At 47.7% G+C, this 26,622-nt stretch overlaps 1 protein-coding gene across 4 annotated transcripts in view; it reads right to left on the reverse strand.

Moving 5' to 3' along the window:
* Positions 1-26,622, reverse strand: part of LOC123756181 (ELKS/Rab6-interacting/CAST family member 1) — a 101,205-nt gene that overhangs the window by 30,361 nt on the left and 44,222 nt on the right. For 3 of the 4 annotated variants that reach the window (XM_069336531.1, XM_069336530.1, XM_069336533.1), the window contains 3 exons: positions 22,157-22,312; positions 21,091-21,359; positions 4,859-4,966 (listed from right to left, as the gene is read on the reverse strand). In XM_069336531.1, coding sequence (XP_069192632.1) covers positions 4,859-4,966; positions 21,091-21,359; positions 22,157-22,312 — 533 coding nt within the window. The remainder of the gene's footprint in view (positions 1-4,858; positions 4,967-21,090; positions 21,360-22,156; positions 22,313-26,622) is intronic. The other variant, XM_069336532.1, reaches the window with a different exon arrangement.

Genomic DNA, 26,622 nt, shown 5'->3' on the forward strand with positions numbered 1-26,622 from the left:
AACTTGTACCCCATGGCTGCTGTGCTTATCAGTACTGTGCACTGAGCAATAGTTACTGCCTTTATCCTAGGATGCAAGTGCCTCATGTAGGGTGTCTACAGATATGACGTCTGGCAAATTTTCGTGGTGCTAATGTGACCCAGGTGAGCCAAAGGTGATTCTTATGAAAGATCAGGTGCAGCTACTGTATTTCTAGCAAGAACCTGCGAAGTGAATGTATTTTCGCGCATGTCACTTTTATGTCCGTGCAAATAATTTCATGAGCAGCAATTTGAGCTCCAAATTGGCCCTCGTATACGGCAGTGGTGATAGGCAGTGGTTATTGCTCGAGAAGTTATTGTTAACAGTGTTCAGATTAGGTTGCATTACATCACCTGGATATCATTGGTAAGAGATCATGTGTAGATTTGTCTATGATACCGCTTAAAGTAAAGATAATTATCTCCATTTCCATGTCTATATACATTTTCATTACATGATTAATAAATTAAATTTTCTAATTTGGATGCACAGATGTGCCATGTTTAATAAATTTGATGCACATGATGTTTTCAGGAAACCCTTTCTCCCTCATATTGCTTTTGCTGCATCGGTCCCACAAACGGATTCTCCGCCTTTATACTAGCCCTATCAAACAAACTCTTTTTGATGAACCAATTACTCTGCACCACCAGGTTGAGATCAGACACGATCAATATCTGGCAAGATCTCATCAAGATTAAGTGTCATTGCTCTAGGCATTTTACATTGTTAATAACCCCCTGTAAGAGACTTGTCCTAGTCTAGCTGCACACAATGATGGACCAACATTAATCTCGAACAGACAGCCAAAATCAAAACAAAACCCAGCCGCAAGCAGCAGTGAAAAATACCCACCCCTTGGAAGTGGTATTTAATGAAGATAAACTGTCCACTCAAATACGGGACACTCTCCACATGGCAGAAAACGAACCACAGGGAGCAGGTGGAGCAAAGCGGAGCATAGAGCCAAGAGAAAGATATGAAAGTCACACAGCAAGCCATGGAACAGTCAACATGCAAAGCACCTGACAAAAAAGAAATCAATCAACCACCTAGAGATACCCGAGAAATGCAGGGATAAAAATCCTCCTCTACAGCATAGGGAGAAAGGACAAGTGCATTGGGCAGCATGCCCAGAAGCTGGCAAAGAGCCAACGGGGTTTCAACAAACTCAGCTGGGTAAAATAGCCAAAACAAAGAACCAGGAGAGGGTGAAGCAAAAGCCCCATCCAGGGAACAAACCAAAGGGCCTTGGATCCCAAACAAATGCAGAACACCACTCTAGAACCCAAGAACTCTGGAAGGTGAAGGAAGAGTACAGCAAAGCCATACAAAGCAGCAAGTGAACATCAAGCAAGGTGAACAGATGAACTGCAAAAGCCTCATGGGACTGCACACCCACCCAATAAGGCTAGGAAAGGATGAGAGGGGGTGCAAGAAGGAACAAGAGCATGCACACAAAACCACACAACCCCAAAAACAACATGGCCGGACCCAGAACTAGATGGAACCTGCGAACTCAAGCAGAACAAATCCACCTGAAAGACAAACAGGTCTTTCAGGTGGATTTGGCCTATTGAAGGCCAAAAGTATTGAAGGCCTATTGAGTTCTTTTGGCCTATTGAAGGCCAAAAGCCAGAACCAGCCAAGCACATGCCCACAATGAAACTAACCAGAAACCCCACCAAGCAACCAGAAAACCGATCCATCTCAGTTTGAATCAACAAAACTGAAAAAGAGGAATTCTTGAAACCTGCAACTTCCAAGAACAAGAGGGTTACTAGATTCAAGCTATGGAAACAAAGGTGACAAAAAATATTAGAATGTTCTCTTTTGCAATCACAGTGGTAGATGGTTGGAACAAGTTAAGTGAGAAAGTTGTGGAGGCCAAACCCATCAGTAGTACCAAATTGTTATATGACAGAGTACTGAGAAGACGGGACACCACGAGCATTGCTCTCATCCTGTAGCTGCACTTAGGTAATTACAAACACAACCTACTAATTACTGTACATGGGAAGGCATTGGAGAACACTGACAAAGCGAGAGATTTAAAGGTGCTTCTGGACAGTAGACTGTCACCAGAGAATCACACAAAGGACATGACAAAGGCACAATTTGTGAAGACAAGAACCATCAGAGCCACCACAAAGGTCCCTCCCTATCTTGCAGATATGCAGACTGACTGAAAGCCCAAAACAGTCAGTCATCAAGGCAGGTCAGAAATGAATTGCAAGCAACAAAAAGGAGAAACACATCCTGCATGATAAGTTCGAGGAGCCAGAACAAGCTGAAAGGAAGAACCTGAAACAGCAAGTGAAAATTCATAGGACACTGGGATATATTTATCAAAGTGTTAGTAACAAGACACCTGGTGTTGTTCTTCAGCTATATCTAGCTCTTGTTAGGCCCAATTTAGATTATGCTGTTCAGTTTTGGTTGCTATACTATAGAATGGATATAAATTCACTAGAACGCATCCAGCGTAGGATGATAAAGTTAATCCCACAAATTAGAAACCTGTCATACGAAGAAAAATTGACAAAGCTTAAATTACATTCTCTGGAAAGGCCAAGAATTGGGATGACATGATAGAGGTTTACAAGTGGATGAATGGACATAACAAAGGGGATATTAATAGGGGTAATAAAGTATCAACACAAGACAGAACACGAAACAATTGGTATCAATTGGATGAGTTTAGATTCAGGAAATACTGGTTCAGTAACAGGGTTGTTGATTTGTGGAACCAATTACCGCATAATATAATAGAGGTAGGATTCCTTGATTGTTTCAAGCGTAGGTTAGACATATATATAAATGAGATTGGGTAGTTATAAATAGGAGCTGCCTCGTATGGGCCAAGAGGCCTTATGCAGTTACCTTTGTTCTTCTGTTCTAATCCCCCACCACCTCCCCGACAACAGTGAGCGAGGTCCTAGACAAGAAAAACAACATACAATACAGACTAAGAAGTGACTTGCAGTGTCAGGAAAACAAAACCTAGAGACTGCCCACAAAACCAAGTGTAAAGTCCAAAGGTCAACTGAGAAGATGAAGATAAATGAAAGGAACAAAATCCGAGAAGACGAAAACTGACTGCAGAGCCGGAGAGTCACGCACGGGGAAGAGAACAGAACAATTTCCCACTGAGAACAGATGGAAAGCTGAACCAGCAAATGTCCAACCAATTTGCAAAGACTGAGAAGCCAGCCCAGGACCAATGATGCCATAGTAACATTTGACCATTTTGAAAGGACCATACATTCTGTGCTAAGTTTAGTCCTAAAATTCCTAACGCATTATAAGTCAATACAATTAGTTACAAAAACTGACATCAGGGACTACACTAGTCATTTCCAATTGGAACCTTCTTAGTGATCACACATAAGGGTTGTTAACTTCAAGCCCTGAGGTAAAATGTCATACATTCATAGCCCCTGTATCAGGGGGCGGAGCTAATGTCATACCGGCTGGACGCTCGCTCGACAATTGGTGTTCTGATCGTCAATTCAGCCGGGTCGAGCTTGCGTTTAGGTTGGTAAAATGTAATTTCTAGTCAAATTAATTTCTTTCTTTATTTAATTTCATTGCTTATTGTTAATGACAATAATTGTTATTTTTGTTTTAAGCTACCTATTGTTAAACATATTGCTTAGTGTTATAAGCAATACTTGCTTGTTGTTAAACTACTTGTTATACTGGCTTGAAACTGTATGGCTTGTCTTATTGCAGACTACTACGCTGCAATTATATGATCAATAAAGCCACTAGTCTGGCGATGCCATTGCTTTACCACAATTTATTGATCATATAATTCTGCCAGTGGACATGGAGCGGTTCGTACGGACCGAGCGGTTTACTACTGACCCAAACTCCCCCAACGCCACTCAAGATTGGCGTCACTTGCTCAAGCTGAATGAATCTCTTAATAAACTATGTTGCTCCACGCCTGTTTGACTACATAGCTGACTGTGCTATGTATGATGCGGCTGAAAAATCCCTAACTGAACAGTTTGTGAAGCCCAAGAATACCTAGTATTTACTAGGTATATGCTCGCTGCTCTACTTCAAGAACCCGCTGAGTCGCTTGACCAGTTTCTGCAGGCGTTGAAATTATTAGCCAAAGACTGTCAAGTCAAAGCTGTGACTGCTGCAGAAGCTTGTGATAACTACAGTTTGTGAGAAATGCGTTCATTAATGGGCTGGGATTCACCGCTATAAGGCAGCACTTCCTTGAAAATACAACTTTAGACTTGCAGTCAGCTTTTGACCAGGCTCACACTCTAGAAACAGCACAGTAATTTTCTGCTTCATATGTTCAGCCAGGGGCTTCGAACGTTGCTGTGGCACACTCATCAGACCTGGAGGACTCCGGAGGACAAGAAATTGTAGACTAAACAGTTGAACCATTCTCTGCAGCTACTAATAGTGGTTTAAGGGGTTTCTTTTGTGGTTACACTCGACATCCTCGCAGCCGATGTCCGGCTAGAGAAGTCCGGCTAGCCACTAGTCTGGCGATGCCTTTGTTTTACCACAAACCTTATATAGGCTTCATATAAGATTTTTAAGATAATTCACACAATACTATGAAGAAAAAATAATGCACAAGGTGAGATATAAAATTGGAGCTGGTGCTTTAACTCCACAGGAGAAAACTTTACCCATCACTGCAACCATCACAAGAAAATTTCATTTAAAACTTCAAATGCCAATAGTACACAAAAGTAATGCTTCATAAACTCTTCAACCACTATCAAACCTCTCAAGTGTTTGAGATGCTGAAATAATGGACTACATTAATTATTTGAAGAATTCTCCTTACAAAGAATCTTACCTTTGTCGTGGGCGAGTGTGTAGTCATTCTGCTGGCTGCTCCCCTCATCCCTCTCACCAGTTTGCCTCGTCTCCCAGTAGCTGTTCTTGGACTTTCTGATGCATTCCTCTATTAACAGAAAAACATTTGTTGCCTCTAAATCTCTTCATCCATAACATCAGTAGTTTTCTGAACTGGCCCTCAGTAGTTCCCTTATGCATTGGCTCTGGTACCAGACACACCCACAAAACTACCAGGCCTTTGGATGTGCGTGGGCCTACTGAACACTGACTTGGATCTGGTGTGTTCAAAGAGCCAAAGGGGGAGAATGAGGATTCAAAATTGACCTAGAACTAAGAGATATCTTCCACAAAGTGCAGTCAAAGCAAAATAAACTACATATCATTTTAATTGAGATAGAAGGTAAAAACAAAGGAAGTGGTAATTTGCTTAATGTCAACAAACCATGCACTAGTCCCCAAGTGCACCACTAGATGGCAACTAGGATCACCCAGGGGTGCAGCCTGCACGCCTCTTCACTCATGTGCCACAACCAAGACGGATCAGATTCTCATTGGAAAGATTGGCAAGTATGAAGGATATAGGCTGCCCAGAAAATGGAATTTTATTGCATTTAATAGATAATGTCTGGGATGACTCTCAGTAGCTCACAATGGTGCTTCGAAGAGGAAAGTGCCTTTGGAATGACGAATCAGATTAATATAAAAACAAAGATGGAAAGGCTGTCCCATGGGGTGAGAAGGCTGGAAATCAAATGCACCAGGGAAATCAAATAAACAGAGATCCACAGCTTGGAAAGTACAAGCATTATGCAAATAATGCCATTAAGCAGCAACAGAATAATTAGAGCAAAAGGCACCCCAAGCTTGATGAATCAAGCATCCATTACAAGAAAACCAGCGTTAAATATAATGAAACACCAGTTCCTGGGCGAGCCCCAGAGGCTCCCTAAAGCCATCATCACTCATTAAGTGTCATACTACCTAGTGTCATCACTTGGGGAGTTATTTTTGCCTACCAGGAATCACGAGCCAAAAGTTGGCCCCCTCACAGAGGCACAGGGAGTGATGATCTATGATCACTAACTACCCACAGAGAAAGACAAAACTGGGAACGTACCAGGGAGGTGGAGCACCGCAGGTATCAACTCGAAGTTGAGAATGAAGGCTGCAACAGAGGCCCCAGGACAACACAAGGCTGCAGATGACCAGGAATATTCACAAGATACCTGGGAGCCAAAACCCTGTTAGACCTCCAAAACCCCTATGCCCAAATATCGGTACAAGACATACTGTATTACCAAAAAACAGCCAACAAGGCAGCATATTTGCGAACATCATGCCGGAGAAGAACATGAGCTCCCCAACCCGACCCGCAGAGGCCAAAGCCAACAAAAACAAGGCTTTCCCAAAGTAATCCCAAACCGAAGGGGTCACGACAAACCGAGAAGAAAGAAAGGAAAGAATCCTGTCCAAAGACCAAGACAGAGGTGACTGTGCCTGCTCAAGGTGGCGCATGAGCAGGCCAGGAGGTGAAAAAAACCATGTGAGAGCTTGCGGAACAAAGCAGAAGCGACATCCTACCCGAACACAAGCTGCAGTGGCTCCGCCAGTGCTGCATGATAAGAAACATCAGTATTCGGCATAAGATGTCAGTCCCGGAAAAGCCAAGACAGAAAGGATAAGACAACTGTAACCTCCACAGATGAAACCCTACAAAGGGAAAGGAAATGGCAGAAAGAACACTAAAAAACTTCATACTGTCACTGAGATGAAGACCTCAGGTGGGACACCATCAAAGAAGCCCCCTGATCACCATACAAATAGCGAAACACCCTCGTCAGAAAAACCAGACGCGAAAAGTGGAGAAGTACTGTAAGTCGAAACAGCGAGGTACCTCACCAGCTTGACCTGTTGAAAGAGGTGGAGAAGCGGAAAGACTCCCATGTTAGGACACAAAACGAGAAGTGCCTGAAACCAAGGCTGGGCCGGCCAACATGGAGCCAAAAGAATCCCCCTCCCCAGGTAGGATTCGAGCCGAGCCAGAGCAACAGCCGGACCGGGGAAAAGAGGGACAGGAGCCCTCACCACAACCAATTCTGCCAAAAAGCATCCACCACGAGGATCTCACAGCCAGGGAATGGCATCACATACAAAGGGAGACGCCGAGACCATGCTGATGTGAAAATATCCACCTCCGGGACCTGTATGTTCGACAAAACCAAAGGAAGTAGGCCCAGCCAAAGCCGAACCCGGGACGGAACCAGCTGGGACTTTTGCCAGGTTACCAGGAACCCAAACCTGGAAAGCTGGGAAAGAACCAGAACCCTGGCTAGAAGACAAGCAGACTGGCAGGGAGCCCACACCAACCTGTTGTCAAGGCAGGCTGCCAGCCAGGAAGACACCAGAACCTCGTAACACACTTGATCAGTGTAAGAGGAACTAAACTCAAAACAACCGGAGGTGTAAACCAGGTCTCTGAGGATATATGTACTAATGGCCTCCCAAACCTCCCCCAGGGGTAAGCCGAGAGGAAGAAAAACCTCCAAAAAGATGAATCCGAGGAACCCCAAGGTCAGCCGGTAAACGAACTTGTGGGAAGAACCCTACCTACTACATTTGCTGACAGATAAGACGCACAATGTGTATTAAAAAGTTTCGTTATTGGATAAAATAGAGCTCCACGTCTAAAACGGCCTTAATACTGTACGGGCAGGATACCAAGCGCAGGACGAGCAGACTGGTCAAGGTCACTAGGCACAAAAGCGATGTCAATAATAAAGTAAAGAAAACAAGCCAATGACCACAGTCTGTAAACACAAGACTGAGGTAATACAATTAGAGTACCATAGTCTCGTACACAAGACTGCCCCGGGAACACAAGACCGGGAGACATGTCCACAACCCACAATTCCTCAGGGGGGAACGGACAGGGTAGAAAAAGATGGAGGAATCAATATGATTAGTACACCCATAATGGGACACAGGTGGAACCCAAGGACTCAAAGAGCCACAGACATCAGAAAGAACATGTCCAGTGGCAGAGTAGTAAAGAAAGAGAATGCAGGAGGAAGTGAAGTGATGGAGGCTGACACACTATATAAGATCAAATGGTAGAGACATTTATGGCGAGGGAAGCACACACACCAATCCACGTGCTCCCCACCCTTTTCATACCAAACATAACCCATAAAAATTCATATAAATAATCAACCGAGTTAACGGTAAGAACAATGGCGCATGAATGAAATGAAAAATGTCCCCAAAAGCAAGAAAGGAATGATAAACTTTCAACCGCCCAGCATCCCAGCAAGGGTTGGGGTGACAACAAACCACAGCTGTAGGATGGTGCACCACGACTGGTGCGCCACTCTGGTAGCCTGGCACGGCAAACTAAAAGAGTTGAGATATAAAAAAAATTTTAGTACAAAACATCCAGGAAAAAAGTTGGATGCGTCCGATGCAAAAGTGCGTAAACCACTCCGGCAAATACGGGAATACTAATTCAGACAGGGAAGGAGGGGCCCGAAAACTCCCTCCCCTCCCCTCCCCTGCAGCAATAATACATGCCCAGAGGACACAAAGGGGGGCCAAGCAGGGTCAAAAGGAACTCAAGAGCTCCAAGTGGACTTCCCCAGAGCCCTGGGAACCGCCAACAAAGGCCCCAGGGCAGAGCCCTCATCTATGCCCACCACCCCTGAAGAAAACGTGGAGTCCAAGTAAAAAACTTCCAAGAAGAAAGTTTTACTGGGTCAATTCAGAATCTCCGGCGGGAAAATCAGGCCAACCACCTTCATGCGCGTATCGGAAGGGGCAGCCCCAAAAGTCACCCGAGCCTCATCCCGAACTAAACTCCCCTCCTGACTAAACCCTCAAAACGTTTGGGAGCTGGAAGCAGGGAGGGAGGAGCAGGGCGAACTATGCCCACCTGGGAAAGAAGCGGGGCAAGGACTTCGCACAAGGCGAGAGAGATGATGCATCGATGGTATCCCCCAAGCACACTGGGGTTTTCCAGGGCCTGTAGGGTGAGTAAGCCCTACAAGAAGCCCAGGCACTGGGGTAACTAAACTGGTAGAATCCCAGGTACTAGGCCAGCTAAACTGGTAGAATCCCAGGCACTAGGTTAGCTAAACTGGTAGAATCCCAGGCACTAGGCTAGCTAAACCGGTAGAACCCTGTCTATCAGCAGGCAAACTAACCACCAGTAGCATCCGTGAAAACCTATGGGGCAACAAAGGAGGACCACCAACAGAACCTAGACTTGCCTAATAAGAAGCTAGGCACATCTCTTCCGTTAATAAAAAGCGAAAACATTAGAAAAGAAAACAAAACCCCCGAAGACACAAAGCAAACAAACTGGCAGCCAGAGAGAATCAACGGCCGCTGTATGTGCAAGTGGTGCCGGCCGCAATGCACCCCTCCCAGCCAAAAACACTCCCCACCCAGGGCAAGACGGAAAGCCCAAGACCCCCGACATACCCTAAGGGCAAAGACAACACCAAGCGACGAAGTCCTCAAACGGGAGTGAGTCCTGAACGTTCCAGGGAAGATAACCCTAAAATGCAAGGGTAGTACTTACGGAGCACTTAGGGAAGATCACCCTAGGCGCATGCTGCTCCGTGTACAAGAAGACACTTGGCCATTACACCACACACTCTGCAGGTACAGCCACACAGGGCAAAATCCCAAACAGGAACTTGAGGCCAGAGGTGACCCCAGCACACCATTTCAAGAACTGGAGTGGTGGCTGCCAACTCGCCCTCCCCCCCCCTCATGGGTGGGAGGTGGGGGTTAGCACTAAAGAGCAAGAGTGCTAATTGGAGGAAGTGTTCCTTGTTTGTTTTCTTTCTGGGGAGTTTTTCTGTTATGTTCGGAGGCAGGTTGCAATTTTCACCAGATTTTGGTCTGTTTTGTTTAGCCTATCTTTCCGAGTACTTCCCTGGTCGATGGCAATTACAACATACTTTAATGTAAAGTGCTCGTAGGCCATTGCTCCCTGCGCCTCAGTGATGGGACCAGGTTCTAGCTTATGGTTCCCAGTACACATAGGGACTCATGTGACTGATGACCCCAAACTAATACAGCATATATCAGTTCGGATAGCCTCAGGGAGCCGACGGGGATTCCCACAGAAAACAAGCATTGAATATAATGAAACACCAATTTCTGGGTGAGCTCCAGTGGCTCCTGAAGCTACCATCTCCGATGTACAGTAGGTGCAAATAACTAGGTGCCATCAGTCGTGGAGTTCTCTGGCCTACCAGGGACCCAGAGCCAGAACCTGGTCCCCTCACAGAGGTGAAGGGAGCTGTGGCAGTTATATATTAAGTTATTTATTTATGCCACCACCAAGGAAGGCACCCAGAAAGTCAGAGTCAAAACAATTAACGTCTGGCTGCCTCCGAGACCTGAGAATATAAATGACATTGTTATAAGCCAGTGTGTGCTTGTTCTTCCCACCCCCTCCTTGTGGGTAAGGGGGGGGGGATAGGCCATGGCTCACAGACCTCTCCACCCTCAGTTTGATGAATGATGTAAGAACCTGACAGCCTGTGGGGAGGAAGGGTGTCAGGGAGCCACCAGGGTTCATCCAGAAATTGGTGTTTTGTTACATTCAACACTTGTTTTCTGGGGATGAGCCCCTTGTGGCTCCCTGAAACTAACTACCCACAGAGAAGGAAAAAATTGGACACTAACTAGGAAGGAGGGAGCACTGCAGGGATCAAAGCAAAAAACAAGACCATAACACCACACAAGAGTTAACTTGGTTCACATGGAACTTGGGAGAGTTCCATGTTGACACCAAGCCACAACAAAACAGCTGGATAAACAGACCTGCAAAGCAGTAGCTGCCTGATAAGCCCCACCCCTGGAACAGTAGAGCCAAAACCTGCACTGACAAGGAAAACAGGTTGCAAAGCAACTCCACACACAAAACACTACAAAAAACATAACACACAGACCCTGAATACCATATGGACAAGCAGGTCCGAAGAGATCAGAGAAAGGAGGAATGTATCTCTAAGGAGAAGAAGGATAGAGAGTAGGACACCCTCCTCCCTCAGGATGAAGACCCTACCTCCATGGGACAGGACCCAAATGAAAACAAAGCATAGCTACAACACACATCGCAGGCCTCAGGGTGGTAGGGAACACTCACCTACAGGTGGAATGACAGGCAAGGAGGATGACCAACTGCACATTACAAGACTAAGGTATATCCTGTAACTTGCAGAGTGAGCTTGGGGGACCTGCCTGTCCTAAATCACATCCACACCACTAGGAGCTTGCTAGATCCCAAAGATAAAACCCAAATAGAAACAATGACCATGGGTCGCTTGCTGAAAATTAAACATAAAATATGGAACACAGCCTAGGAGCAAACGCAGCTGTGAAAGGCGTAAGTAGCACAATCTGAGGCAAGCGGGTGAATCCCCGTGTAACAGTAATGGTAGGAAAACTGGGACCCGAAGGACCCCAGTTTTACATCATTCTTACATCAGTCAGTCTTACATCAGTTGCAGTCCACTGCCAGTGGACAGGAGGAGAAGAAGGAATGGTTACACAGCCGCACCAGACTTAATGACATAATTTGCCAGAGTTGAGCTGGTAGCTGGTGGTGCTGTTACTTGGTGATAGCAGCACCACCACCACCACCAGACAGCTGCCACTAGAGAGTAGGTTTCCTAACTACCAAGAGGATCATTTTCTGTATTTTGTTTACCTTTACTTTACCTTTCTGGTGGTCCTTCTCAGCCTGAGTGATCTAGTATCATCAACTCTGCCACTAAAGAGAGTGCCAGGTTTTGACCTCTATTCCAAGTAGGCTCACAATGACTTGCACAGGCCTGGTGTGATTTACATTGAGTGGAGCTACCCAAGTTGCTAGCAACAGGGCAGCCACCGAGGAACCCTACCAGAAAAGGACAACAAGCCACCCAGCCCCAATGTCCAAAAGTACCAGACACAAGGAAGGTAAAGAAGATTTCTGCACAATGAATCAAAGAGAGGCAGAAAGGCATACAATTTCCCAGAATTAAACTGAAAGAATCCTTATTCAGCACAAGTGGAATCCCATAAATGCACAAGAAACATTTATAAGCACTAATACTATATACTCAAACACCTGGGGCAACTCTAGAAGAGAGGGTACAGACAGGACACCCAACCCCTTCAGAGGAGAAAACTAAAAGTTAAGTAAATGCTAGGGAAGGTAACGCTTAAAAAAGTCTGACCTAACCAAGAAGCCTGGTTGAGGACCGGGCCATGGGTACATTGAGCCCCGATATTATCGCAAGGTAACTAATCAGTTAGTACCTGCAAGATTGAGAGAATAAACAATTGTAAAGTGCAATGAAAGAAAAAATATAAAACATGCCCCAATAAGGACAACCAAGTCCCAAGGAATGCCAATTCCCTTTAGCTCAGCAGTGTTCATCCTTGCAGACTAGTGATGTATTTGGTACTAGACATGTGACCGAGGAGACTGGTAGGCTGGACCTATGGGTGACCTAAGCTAACTTGTCACCTGGTGGTGCATTTGGCCAACTACAGCTTTCTTTGATCAATCTCTTCTCTCTTCAATCAAGATGAATAGTTTCTTTAAATTGATCAGTACTTTTTGCCCAGTTTTACTTAATTTTGGGTTGATCTAAAATCCTCATACTCTCTCTGCCTCTATGAGCTCACCAGATTCTGGTCTTGGTGTTCAGTATGCCTGCACAAATCCAAAACACCTGGTAGTTTTATGTATGTGTCTGTGACGTCAGAGAAGCTACCGAAGGCCAACCCAAAAATGCTTTAATGCAGAAAGTAATGTACATGTTAGAGTTAATGGAATAAGGCATGACTGGTTAATTATTTGGCTATGGCAGGTCCTATCATCTGCAAACAATAACTTACCCTGCTTCTCCGATCATTTGCAGATGATTTTATCCAACAGGGAGAGTCATGGTAGGTATATTGTGTTATGGAAATTTAGGCCCCTCATTTTGCTACCATTGTGAAGAGTCATGCTCCTTCCTCATAATATTACTAAGACTGCACAAAATATATTTGATTAAAGTTAGGAAGAATAAAATTGCATAATAACTATACGTTTACTAAATTTCTTTCGGTATCTGGAATAGTGATTGCAGATATCTGTAGAGGAGGCAACTGGTGATGACCAAACCGCACACCAGAAGATGAAGAAACAACAACATTTCGGTCCGTCCTGGATCATTATCCTCGTATGTGATTTTGGGTCCGTCCTGGACCATTATCAAGTTGTACTGGTTGGGTCATCATATCTTCAGCCAAGTTATTGTGACTCGTCGTCTGCTTAGAGACAACTGGCGATGGATTCCCGAATGTCAGCAGATGGCTCCCGACATTCAAGAATCCAGGATGTGATTTTTACTTGCTTATTTGCCTTTCCTGAGGTGGTTAACAATCAAGCCTGGAAGCTTGTAAGTTCAGTAAGCCTGAAACTTACTGAACTTACGTTCAGTAAGTTCCAGGATGTGAACTTCCTGGAACTTACTGCTCCAAGATTGTGCCCTTCGGTTTGAATCTGGTTTTTACCAGATCTACACACATCATTGTGGCTCAGCTATGTCTCATAGGGGCCTGACGGCTGAGTGGACATCACTTGGGATTCGTAATCTCGGGATTCGTAGCCCTAAGGTTCCAGGTTTGATCCCCGGCAGAGGCAGAAACAAATGGGCAGAGTTTTTTTCACCTTGATGCCACCTGTTCATCTAGCAGTAAATAGGTACCTGGGAGTTAGACAGCTGCTACAGGCAGCTTCTTGGGGATGTGCAACAAAAAGGAGGCCTGGTCAAGGACTGAGCTGCGGGGACACTAAGCCTTGAAATCATCTCCAGATAACCTTCAAAAAGGGTTCACATGTTGGCCTACCTTCTGGTTTGCACTTCCAGTCAGACCGCATGTCAGCTGGCCAGGGATCTGGTACTTTCCCAGCATGCTGGGTTCAGGTTCCTGGTGACCTGGCAGAAATCCAACCTACAGTGTCATTGCAGTATGGTGTTAGATCAACAACACATGACTCGTTGGTTGATCAAGTGGTTGTGCGGGAGCCTGTACTTTGCCTGTGAGGTTTTCCCAGTTAGCAGAGTTTGGCTTCGGGCATTGTACTGATTTATCTGGTTCTGTCTGTTTTGTCCCTGCCAGGTCTGAAGCATTCAGGCCGTGCCTGCAATTTGTGAGCTCTTGTTTAACCAGTTTTCTCTTCAGGTTTTTCAGAGTTCAATTCTGTGGCACCATCCTTCCACAACCACCAACATCCTTCCCAAACAAGTGTTTACAGACGACTCAGCTCTAGGTTGGGACTTCGTAATTAGCACTCTCCAGACCACCAAGGGTTAATAGTAATGGCTGTTCCTTAGGGTGCACAGTACAGTGTGCGAGTCTGCAGTTGTGTGACATGCCCTGATAAGGGTTCAGCTTGCTCTGGCTCTATTCTGACAGCTCCCCGGCAGTTCATTGCCACAACTGTGACAGGTCTCCATGATCCTTGCCCCTTTGAAGCCGGACACTTTGCGCAGCTCGGCTAATGGATTCTTTGGGTTTGGTTCTCTCCACAATTCTTGTGCTGGGTGTATCCAACATTCTCACAAGTAAGTTATCTTTGCTTTCGTCCAATTTCCACGGAGTAGACCACAGACGACACGTCCTTCCTTTGGCTTTCCTAGACGTTCAATTACCCCAAGGTGGGCCACTTCACATTGCCATGGAACCATTGCCTCCCTCCTACATGGCCCCATTTGTGATTGTACTTCAATTTCCGTCAGGAGATGTACTTACTTCAATCGTAACATTGAGATACACAATGTTACTTTTTCTACTGGTGGATCATAGTTACTAAGAACTTAAGTTTATCAGTGCCCTAGTCAGGTTCAGAGCAGTTTATTTAAGGAAGCTACTATGGGGTTTTGCTCAGGAAAAACCTGAGCAAAACCCCAAATATTGCCCCCTAAATACTTTTGAGGGGGCCCAAAATGGACATATTTACTAATTTTGATTCTAACGTATCTTTTACAAACACTAGCTCATTAAATTATGGGCAGATACAGTATATCCTCTATGAGGGGTCACAGTATAAGAAAACTGAAGCCAATGTTTAAGGAGCGTTTTCAAGAATCCAAAATAGTGATTTCAGCATTAGATGATGACTATAAACTTTATTATGACTCCTCTTCAATTACAGCACAAGTAAAAAACCAGCATTGAATGTACTGAAATGCTATTTTCTCGGCGAGACCCCGGAGGCTCCCCGGAGCTTACTGGGCTGATATGGTAATGTCCGACTTTGGCATCGGTCATGTGTATGGAGTTCTGTGGGCCTACCGGGGACCACGACCCAGTACCTGGCCCCCTCAGAGAGGCATAGGGAGCAATGGCCTATGGAAACCCCCGTATGGTTGGAAGCATTCTGTCTGCCATCGACCAGGTCAGGCACCCAGAAAGGTAAGCATCCCAAAACAAACCCCTATTCTGATGAAAGTATTGCTACCAAAAGCCGAACAAGTGGATAGAACTCTCCTAAAAGAAACGAGCAAACGATCATGAAGTCACACGTCATTGCACCGCTGTCTGTGCAGCTCCTTCCTCCGCGGGATGGGTAAGGGAGAGCCCCAGACTCCTCACGCCGGCTATCCACCCATCAGTTCTGAGGCTGGATGTCAAAACACACGAAAAAAAATGCCAACTAGGGGGAGGGAGGGATGTCGAGGAGCCTCCGGGTCTCACCCAGAAAATGGCATTTCATTACATTCAACGCTGGTTTTCTGGGGGGGAGCTCCTTCAGCTCCCCGGAGCTAACTACCCACAGAGGAAAAGCTTAGGGACTTACCTGGGAGGCGGTCGTTGCTCACTCCACAACTCGAAGTCGAGACAACTGGCTGCAACCACCGACGCAAAACGGCACAGTCGCGACGAGGCCCCGGGACGTGCACAAAGCAACCAGCAGCCAGGACCCTGTTCGACCGCCAAAAGCCCCTGTGCCCGAATGTCAGCCCAGGACATGGTGCCAAAGACAGCAGCAAGAGCAGCGAACTTACGAACGTCATTGACACGGGAATAGACCGCAGGCAGGCTAGCCTGAAGAACTCTGCGGATGACCTGGAAGACCCACATCCGTAAACAAGGAAGAAGGGTAACCGGATCAACCCAAAGCGCGTCCCCGGACACAGAAGCAATGGCGCGCAATAACGGCAAAGAGCCGCCACCGGACACAAAACACAATGCACCCCTAGCCCAACCAATCAAGCATCAACAACTCAGGGACCCCTCTGGAAAGCAGCAGTCTCATTCCTCGCCAGAAAAGAAGGAAACAGCTGCAGGCGAACAAAACCAACACAAAGACCGAAAAAGTAGAAACCCCTGCGCCAGAGGAGAGCATGAAGCACCCCAACCCGACCCCCAGAGGCCAATGCCAACAGAAAAAGAGCCGTCGAGAACAATCCTGAACCGAAGGGGCCACAACAAACCAAGGTGAAGAAAGAAAAAAGCACTCTGTCCAATGACCAGGACGGCTCAGGCGGCACAAGAGCAGGCCGGAGGTGAAACAATGCACGAGACAGCTTGCGAAATGGTGCAGAAGTAACATCAACACCGAAAGCAAGCAGAAGCGGCTCCGCCAGTGCCGCACGATATGAGGCGACAATATGGGGCAAGATGACAGCCCCAAACCTCCACAAGAGAAGGACAAGACCACACCAACAAACGCAGCTACCGAAGAAGGGACAGAAGAAAAAGGAAGGACCGCCAAAAGCCCCACACTTCCGCCAAGAAGAAGCACAAGCCTAGGAAGAAGCAGAGCCGCGGGAAGATCTCGAATGCAACCCCGGAGTCAGCAGAGCTGAAAACCCAAGCCAGCAAAGCAGGAGACGGAACATCCACCATACAGAAAAACATCCCAACGCCCACGAGCCCACCAGGAGATCGGAGACAACAGTTCCGATGCGCGATTCTAGAGAAGGGAAACCGAGAGACCGTGAAACCGCCAACAGGCCGGGTAAGCCAGGAAACCAGGAACCCAAACCTGCCAAGAGGAGAGCCAAAAAGGCACAAACAAAACACACAACCATGTGTAGGATAAAATGAGAAAACGAAAAAACACAAGAAAAGACCAGAAGAAAAGCCCCAGCACCAACGGCCAGAGACAAGAGCGTAGAGGGAAGATGAGGAACGAAGAAGGCAAGTAGCAAAACGGGAATGAAAGGGACACGACCAACAACACAGAGCTGCTGGTCATGTCCCAACAAACCATGCCAACACAGTTGTGCGACACGTCCCAATTGCTTTACTTCGCTGATCGGACAAGTGGTGTTCTCAACGTGGTATGGCCGTTGGCCACAAGATGAAAAGGAAAAAAAGTGCAAAGGTACGCCACCAGACCAGTACCCGAACCATGGAGTACGGGCGACGAGGATATGATCACCACATGTAAGATTCCCAAAGAAAGGGATAAGGTAGAGAAGGACCGACTATAGGACCCCAGGGGCACCCGCACCAGGAGACACCGGTGGAATGATAGCCCAAATGAGCCAGAGAATGGGAAAGTATTGCAGTGTCAGAGTAGTAGACAAGCGGAACGCATGAGGAAGCAATGTGGCGGAGGATGACACCACACACAGCTCCAAGTGCAGATATGATAAGAGCCCAGCAGGCCCAGGAACCTGCATGTGAGCGAATGACAGGTGAGAAGTGGGACCAAAAAGCCAGAGCCCAACTCCCACAAACACAACTAGGTAAATACCGTACAGAGAATCCAATGTATATGGAAGGGCTAAGCCAGGCACTGCAAGACTTGCAAGGAAAGAGTGACCCAGAGAAGACCACGAAAAATTGGGCCATGACCCTTCTTGCAACCATTAACCCAGATGAACAGTAAGGCCCCCCACGAAGAAGCACGGAAGGGCCAAACAAAAATCCACAGCCAATCTCCAACACGCATCCACAGCATGAAAATTGCTGCAAAATGTCACCTCGAAACATCTAGACAGGAATAGTGACCCCATAACATATACCCCCACCATTGTACCTCGTAACCTGGTGGAGGTAGGGCCCCCTATCTGGACTCAAGCATGGGCTGGACATGTATAAGAGTGAGACTGGATGGGTATAAATAGGAGCTGCCTCATATGGCCCAACAGGCCTGCTGCAGTCACCTGTGTTCTGACGTTCATATAATCTTATCCAAAATTCACCAACCAGCACCTGGCCGAAAGAGAAGCCGAACTGCATAAACTCACCTGCAGAACGTAGGCACGAACGTGTCACGACACAACATAGCTGAGAAGATTCCGGTAGCACCGATAGTGGAAGAAGGCAGAGCCGCAAATGCAGGAGAAGAACATGGTAGAGGTGAAGGAGGAGCCCTACACCCATACACAGGGAAAAACCCAGTAGTCTCTCCCATTGCAGCAATCCAGAACACCCCCAGGAGCTACGAGGCACGGACTGAAGAATTGAGAAGAGCGAGAGGCGAAACTCCCGAGAGAAAAGGGACGCAAAACCCCAGCACACGTGCACACTGCCAGTATCAAAACAAACAACCATGGCGCATGAGTAGCAGGGATGCCAGACATGGATTGCCAGAAGTCGCGAGCTACAGAAAGAAACCACGAATGTGCCTAGAAAAATAGACAAAATAGTGTCGTTAACGACCGAATCCCATAAGAGAGTACACAGGGCAGCCGCAACCGTAGTCGAAAAGAGCAGGAAGGAGCGAAAAGAAACATAGCACACCTTCCCCTTTGGGCTACAAAGAGCCCAACTGGCTACAAGAAGCCCAATCTGGCAACCCTGTGCAGCGCAGGACAGTGCACGGAGAGAAGAGACAAACACGAAAGAACGAAACGGACCGAAAACCGAGAAGCTCGGAGAAGGACCAACAACCCCCAGAAAGGACCGGAAGACAACAGACGTTCCAAGAATACGGGAAGAATCAAAACTTTCCTGATCCTTCTAGAACATAAAGAAGCAAGCGTGAAGCACAAAGGCACGAAAGGTAAAGTCACACCCGAGACCAAAAGTCACACAGATCCCCGAGAAGAGGGGAACATAACTGTGAAGGCCCGTCCCAAGAAGAAAGGTGGAGAAACGTACCCACCGACAGGACGGGCCCGACGGATCCAAGGGACAAGGAACCGATCCCGGGAAGAGGCCGACTCCCAAAAACATATACGGAGACGAAAGAGGGGAAGAAAAAAAACCCACTCCTCGTAACCACAAGCCCCGCCCAGGGGGTAGAAAAACCCCGGCGGGGTCCAAACATCAGCCCTTCACCAGCCCCAGGAACCCACAAGGCAGGTCCCGGGGCTGAGCCGTTCCCCCAAAGCCCCAGCCTCACAAGAAAAGCCCGGGCAACCGGACAAGGACTAAGGAAGGGAGCCCACTGGCAGACTCATACCACACGGCAGGAGGAACAGGCTCGAATGCTTCCGTCGCTACCCCAGAAGGGGGAAATCCCAGAGACCGCCCGAGTCTCAAGACCAGCGAAGCCCCACCCTGACCTCGAACCCACAAACGGTAAGGATCCAGATGCAGGGAGGAAGGATGGGGGGGACCATAATAGGACTAACTAGGGGGCACGGAAGGAACAAAACCCAAGCGTCCAACACCCCCAAGGCCCGTCACACTAACCAAAACGAGACAGCCGCGGGGCTCCCAGGGAGCAAACGACCTAGCGTGTTTCACCACCAAAACTCAACTGGCAACTCCAGTGCTGCCTGCACCCACATAGTCAGCATAAGACAGGGTAATCGAGCCACAAACAAGCAACAAAACTCGCAGGATTCCGGGCCGAAGGTATCACCGACCTCATAGGCAGCAGACAGAGGCAAAACACTGAGTGCCACCCTGAGACAAGGGGACAGAGCAATCCTCGAACTCGCACAAAGCGAGAGGGATGGGGAGGCTCCGGGGTCACATCCATCGGACCCACGTGCCCCCTCGGGGTTTCCCAGGGTCCTGAGCGTTTACCTACAGGGACTCTCACCTAAGTAATCCCAGGCAGGGTACTGCTAACCAGCACCCACAAATACCAAACAACTTTCTAAGAGCTGAACCCCAGGGACGTGTACACTCACGGGGACCTAGCAGGGGGAACCACCGGAAGAAGGAAGAGTACCCAGTACACAGGGGGGCAAGAACCAAAGCAGACCACCCACCAAGCAGACAAACAGAAAGTAAAAGAAAACCCCGCAAGAGGACAACGTATCCAGGCGGAACAGGGCCAACTACTATGATTGGTGAAACCAAGCTGCACAATACCCTGTGCCCCTACCAGTGCAAACTGCCCCCTACCCCAAGGCGAACAAGGGAGATGGAACACCAAAGGGCGGCCGAAAACCAAGCAGTAAACGGCCTAGCAGGGGCAGAACTCAAGGAACTTGTGGAAGGTGGTCCCATGCCCCAAGGGCAGTACTTACAGGGCCCCTAGGGAAGAAAACCCTAGGCTCATGCAGCCCGAGTACAGGAGAATCATTCCCAGCTCACGCACCACCTAGAAGACAAACACCACACTCTAGGTACAGTGCTGAAACAACTAATGGAGCCAGAACACACGACCTCAGCCTCTAGCATCAGCCTTAGAACTGACGGGTGGATAGCCAGCATGAAGGGTCTGGGGCTTCCCTTTTTCCCCTCCCGAGGAGGGGGGAGTTGCGCAGACAGCGGTGCGGCAACGTGTGACATCATGATCGTTTGTTCGTTTCTTTTAGGGGAGTTCTATCCACTTGTTCGACTTTTGGTAGCAATACTTTCAACAGAATAGGGGTTTGTTTTGTGATGCTTACTTTTCTGGGTGTATGACCCAGTCGATGGCAGACATAGAATGCTTCCAACCACACGGGGGTTTCTATAGGCCATTGCTCCCCATGCCTCTCTGAGGGGGCCAGGTTCTGGCTCGTGGTCCCCAGTAGGCCCACAGAACTCCATACACATGACTGATGCCAAAGTCTGACATTAGCATAACAGCCTAGTAAGCTCCGGGGAGCCAAAGGGGCTCCCCCAGAAAATAAAGATTGACAGCCTAGAAAAATAAATTTTGACATTGTGATTACTAAATACAGTATCTCTGACAATTTATGAAGCACCTAGACTACTGAAAAGATGCAGTAGAAATATGCAGTTGGTTCAAGCACATGTGCAAATAAAGTCTCTAAGATTGTAAACCATATTTCAAGATGAAAGCTGTATAAGGAAAACAGAAAGCCAACTTACTTGTGATTCAGATTCTGTAATTTCATCAGGGAGGGAAGTTCTCGTCCTTGATCTCGTTCTCTGTGGTGAAATAGATAATTTATTTTCTCCATCACTGCAAAGATTTAACAAGCTGTCAGAGTGTTCCTCAATCTCTGTCTTGCATGGAGAAACACCTTCTTGCAAAACTTCAGCCTCCTCTTCCATACTGTCAGATGTATTCCCTTCATCTTCAATATTTGAAGATTGCTCCCCAATTACAGTCATCTCCAAGCCCTCGTCCTCACGAGCTGAAAGTAGTTCACACTTTCTCATTATGTAAGAAATCTTTAAAGAATTCTGATAAAAAAAGAGATCTAGGGGTGGTTCTAGATAGAAAACTATCACCTGAGGACCACATAAAGAATATTGTGTGAGGAGCCTATGCCACGCTTTCTAACTTCAGAATTGCTTTTAAATACATGGATGGCGATATACTTAAGAAATTGTTCACGACTTTTGTTAGGCCAAAGCTAGAATATGCAGCGGTTGTGTGGTGCCCATATGTTAAGAAGCACATCAACAAACTGGAAAAGGTGCAAAGACATGCTACTAAGTGGCTCCCAGAACTGAAGGGCAAGAGCTACGAGGAGAGGTTAGAGGCATTAAATATGCCAAAACTAGAAGACAGAAGAAAAAGAAGTGATATGATCACTACATACAAAATAGTAACAGGAATTGATAAAATCGATAGGGAAGATTTCCCGAGACCTGGAACTTTAAGAACAAGAGGTCATAGATATAAACTAGCTAAACACAGATGCCGAAGAAATATAAGAAAATTCACTTTCGCAAACAGAGTGGTAGACGGTTGGAACAAGTTAGGTGAGAAGGTGGTGGAGGCCAAGACCGTCAGTAGTTTCAAAGCGTTATATGACAAAGAGTGCTGGGAAGACGGGACACCACGAGCGTAGCTCTCATCCTGTAACTACACTTAGGTAATTACACATGAAATACCTTTCACAATCTTTTGTTCATTTTTAAACACAAAGGAATCTCTAAACATTTCACCAGTTACAGTCTAATGTTGGGTGTACTTTCATCTCACCTTGACTGCGTTCTTGCATCTTTCTGCTCCACATCATATCTAGCTTAGGAATAGCAACCATAGCTGGCTGCAACACGTGCCCACTGACCATTGGCAAGACCACACTCTGCCGCGGTGATATATTATTGCTGGTGGCACCCAGCGGCAACCTTGCACCTGTGAGTAACACAACATTAAGGAATAAATCTCTCACTTCAAAAAATTTATAGGGAAATAAATGCCTGCATGAAATTTTTAAACAAAATACATACATTTTTAAATTAATTAGTTTATCACAAAATATCGAATCTCTAATTACTTTCAAGGAAATGTTATATAAGGTATGGTACAGAGGAAGTATTATACAAAGTACACTAGTGTTATACAAGGTATGGCACAAATGAAGTTTTATACGAGGTACGGTAAAATGTAAATGCTATACAAGGTACAGCGCAGAGGAAATGATATACGTGATACGGTACAGAGGAAACTCATTCAAATGACATACATATAAAAAAAAAAAAACAGCGTAGAATGTAATGAAACGACATTTTTTGGGTGAGACCCGGAGGCTCCCCGGAGCTATCCAGGCTGATATGTAAGTATTAGCTTTCCTGGCATCAGTCAAAGTGCATGGAGTTCTTGCCTACCAGGGACCATAAGCCAGGACCTGGCCCCCCTCAGAGAGGCACGAGGAGCAATGGCCTATAGAAACCCCCTTGTGGTTGGAAGCATTCTATGTCTGCCATCGACTGGGTCTGGCACCCAGAAAGGTAGGTACCCAAAACAAACCCCTATTCTGGTGAAAATATTATTATTGAAAGTCGAATGAGTGACCAGAACTCCCCCAAGGGAAATTAGCAAACGAGCACGACGTCATCACGTTGCCGTGCCGCTGTCTGTGCAATCCCCCCTCCTCCCCAGGAGGGGGAAGGCGGAGCTCCAGACCATTGTGCCGGCGATCCAACCAGCAGTTCTTAGGCTGAATGTCAAAAGCACGCGAAAACATAACCGACCGGAAGGAGGGAGGGGATGCCAGGAAGCCTCCAGGTCTCACCCAGAAAATGGCGTTTCATTACATTCACTGCCGGTTTTCTGGGGGGGTGGGGGGCCCATCGGCTTCCCGAAGCTAACTACACAAAGACAAGGAAAAACACAGACGTACCAGAGAGGCGGTCAGTTCTCGCTCCTCAACGTGAAGTCGAGACAACTAGCTGCAAACGCTGACCCAATGTAACACAGGCCCTACCAGGTCCAGGGACGCTGACAAGGTAGCGAGCGGCCAGGACCCTGTTCTACCTCCAAAAAACCCGTGCCCGAATAATCAACCCAAGACATGTTGCCAAAGACATGTTGCCAAAGACAGCAGCCAAAGCAGCAAACTTACGAACATCGTGGACACGGGGATAGACCACAGGCTGGCTAGACTTAATAACTCTGAGGACAATCTGAGAGACCCGAACCCGGGAACAGGGAAGGGGGAAAACCGGGTCAACCCAAAGCACATTCCCGGCCACCAAAGCCATGGCGCGCAAATGACGGCAGAGAGCCGCAACCGGACACAGCACATGATGCACCCCCGGCCTGACCAACCAAGCATCAATAACCCAAGGACACCTCCGAAAAGGAGCGGTCTCATTCTTCACAAGAAAAGATGGTTGACGGCTGCAACCGAATAAACCTACCACCAGGACCAAAAGAGCAAAAACCCGTGCACTGGAGGAGAGCATGAAGCTCGCTGACCCGACCCCCAGAGGCCAATGCCAATAGAAAAAAAAGAGCCTCAGAAAAATCCTGAACTGAAGGGGCCACAACAAACCAAGGAGAAGAGAGAAGCAGAGAGCACCCGGTCCAAAGACCAGGACGGCTCAGGAGGCGCATGAGCAGGACAGAGGTAAAACAATGCAGGAGACAGCTTGCAGAACGGGACAGAAGTAATATGAACACCGAACGCAAGCTGGAGCGACTCGGCCAGTGCAGCACGATACGAGGCGACAGCATTCAGCATAAGATGAAGATCCTGGAACAATCACAAAATTTAGGACAAAACAACTCTATCAGAGACCGAAGTACACTTACACAGTGACAGGAAAAACCAGAAGGACCACCAGGAAACTTCATATTGCCGCCGAGACAAAGCACGCAGGTGGGAGGCCAGTAACGAAGCCACCTGCGCCCCATACAAGTGATGATAGACTTGTGTCAGAAACTCCAGACACAAAGACTCGAGGAGAAGAAAGGACCAGCCTTGTACCGGGCTAGACCGATCTGCTGAAAGAGGCAGAGCCACGGAAAGACCCTCAGGTTTGGACACCGAGCAAGCAGTGCTTGAAACCAAGGCTGGGCCGGCCACCAAGAAGCTAGAAGGACAACTCTCCCCTGGAAAGTCTGTAAGCGAGCCTGGACCTGGAGCAACAGCTGACCCGGGGAAAAGAGGTACAGATAACCCCACGTCGCCTAGTCCTGCCTGAAGGCGTCGACCCTGGCAGCCTCGCAGTCGGGGAAGGGCGCCACATATATCGCGAGATGCCTCAACCACGCCGCCGTGAAGAGATTCACTACAGGAGCAGGCGATGAGTCACAATAACGTGGCTAAAGTATGTTGACCATATTGAGTCGATTGTGTCGACTTGAGAATGGTCCAGGACAGACCGAAACGTCGTCGTCTCTTCACCTTCTAGTGTGTGGTCTGGTCAAAATTCACTACAGGAGACCCAAACGTCTGGTAGAGCCAACTGAACAAGTTGGCATCGACCGTCCATTCCGTAGACAAGGGACTGAACCGGGACAGGCCGTTCGCCAGGACATTGGACAGCCCCCAAACGTGAACTGCCTGGAGAGCCAAACCCCAAGAACTCAGCAGACGAGTCACCTGAAGCGACCAGAGCCAAGGACCGCATGGAAACCCCCCCTTGGTTCAGGCAATGAACCACCAGAGAACAGTCCGAATGGAGCCGGATCATCGATCCGCTAGTGACCGGAACCCTCCGGAGCGACATCCACACAGCTGCGAACTCCCGCATCGTGCTGTGAGCCCAACAGAAGAATGGACCACACCATTCCTTTCCGGCCTGGTGAGCACTGGTCACAAAGCCCCAGCCCAGAGACGACACATCTGTGAACACATCGAGCGAGGGCTCGGGTAGGCGCTAAGGCACTGAACCCAAAAAAAACCGAAGAGGAAGCCGGCAACGCAAGAGAGGCAGAAGGAATGTCCCCGAAGGAACCAGAACAGCCAACGAAGCCACACCTGACCCAGCGGTAAACCATCATGACAAAGTTCCGGCTCCTGCACAAACCCTTGAACAACCGCCACATGACCCTGGAGCCCCTCAGGAATAGATGAATCGGGAACGCAGACGAAGCAAACCCACCGGAGAGAGACAAGGAAGCGGTCCGAGCGTCCCACACAAAACCCAGCTAAGAACCAACCTGAGAGGTAACCAGATGGGACTTCTGCCAATTCACCAAGAACTCAAATCCTGCAAGCTGGGAAAGAACCAAATCCCTGGCAAACAGACATGCGAATTGGCTGGGAGCCCAAACCAACCAGTCATCGAGGTAGGCCAGAATCCGAACACCTAACAGACGCAGACGGGTCACTAAGACCCGAATAAGGTGTGTGAAAACGCGAGGCGTTAGATTCAAGTCGAATGGAAGGCAACGCAAGCAGAAACCTTGATGCCCCACAACAAAACCGAGCCAGTCCCTGAACCGCGGATGAATCTGGACATGCAGTGGAAGGTCCAGGGACGTCCTTGAGGTCCAGGGACACGATCCAAGCGCCCAGCTCCAACAGAAGATGAACCTGGGACAGAGTAGTCATCCGAAAAGAGGGGCAATAAATCTAGGATTTCAGACGGGACAAGTCCAGAATGAACCAGAGGTCCACTCAGTCCTGTTTCGGGACCGGAAACAGACAGGAAGCCAACCTGAGAGACGAGGTCGAGTTCGACCACGCCCAAGCGAACCTACTCCGAGATGACTCGACAGAGCGCAGGAGAAGAGGCCTGCCCCGCCAGCCCAGAACCCTCCGAAGGAGGAGCCACCCAACGCCACCACAGTCCGCAAGAAACGACCCAAAAGGCCCACAAATCGTGGGACCAGGCGCGAGCGAACAAATTGAGCCTTCCCCATCGCCACGTCCATGGTGCGAAGCAAGTAAGTTGGCTTAGTGTTTTCCTTCTACAGCTTTTATCTTGAAATATGGTTAACAATCTTAAGAGACTTTATTTGGACATGTGCTAGAACCAGCTGCATATTTTTACTGCATCATTCCAGTAATCTAGGCACGAACCTTCCAGGAAGGAACCCCTTCCCCCACGAGCCCCCCAGAGAATTAACAAGTCGGACATAAAACAGCAACTAGTCGAAGCCGCCTGCAGATACTGTACTTCACAACGGCCAGAAAGTGAGGCCTCACTGATGCCAGAAAGCTAATAGTTACATACTGTATTAGCCTGGATAGCTCCGTGAAGCCGACGGGG

This window comes from Procambarus clarkii, chromosome 36 (assembly GCF_040958095.1).
Source record: "Procambarus clarkii isolate CNS0578487 chromosome 36, FALCON_Pclarkii_2.0, whole genome shotgun sequence".
NCBI classification, from domain to species: Eukaryota; Metazoa; Arthropoda; class Malacostraca; order Decapoda; family Cambaridae; genus Procambarus; species Procambarus clarkii.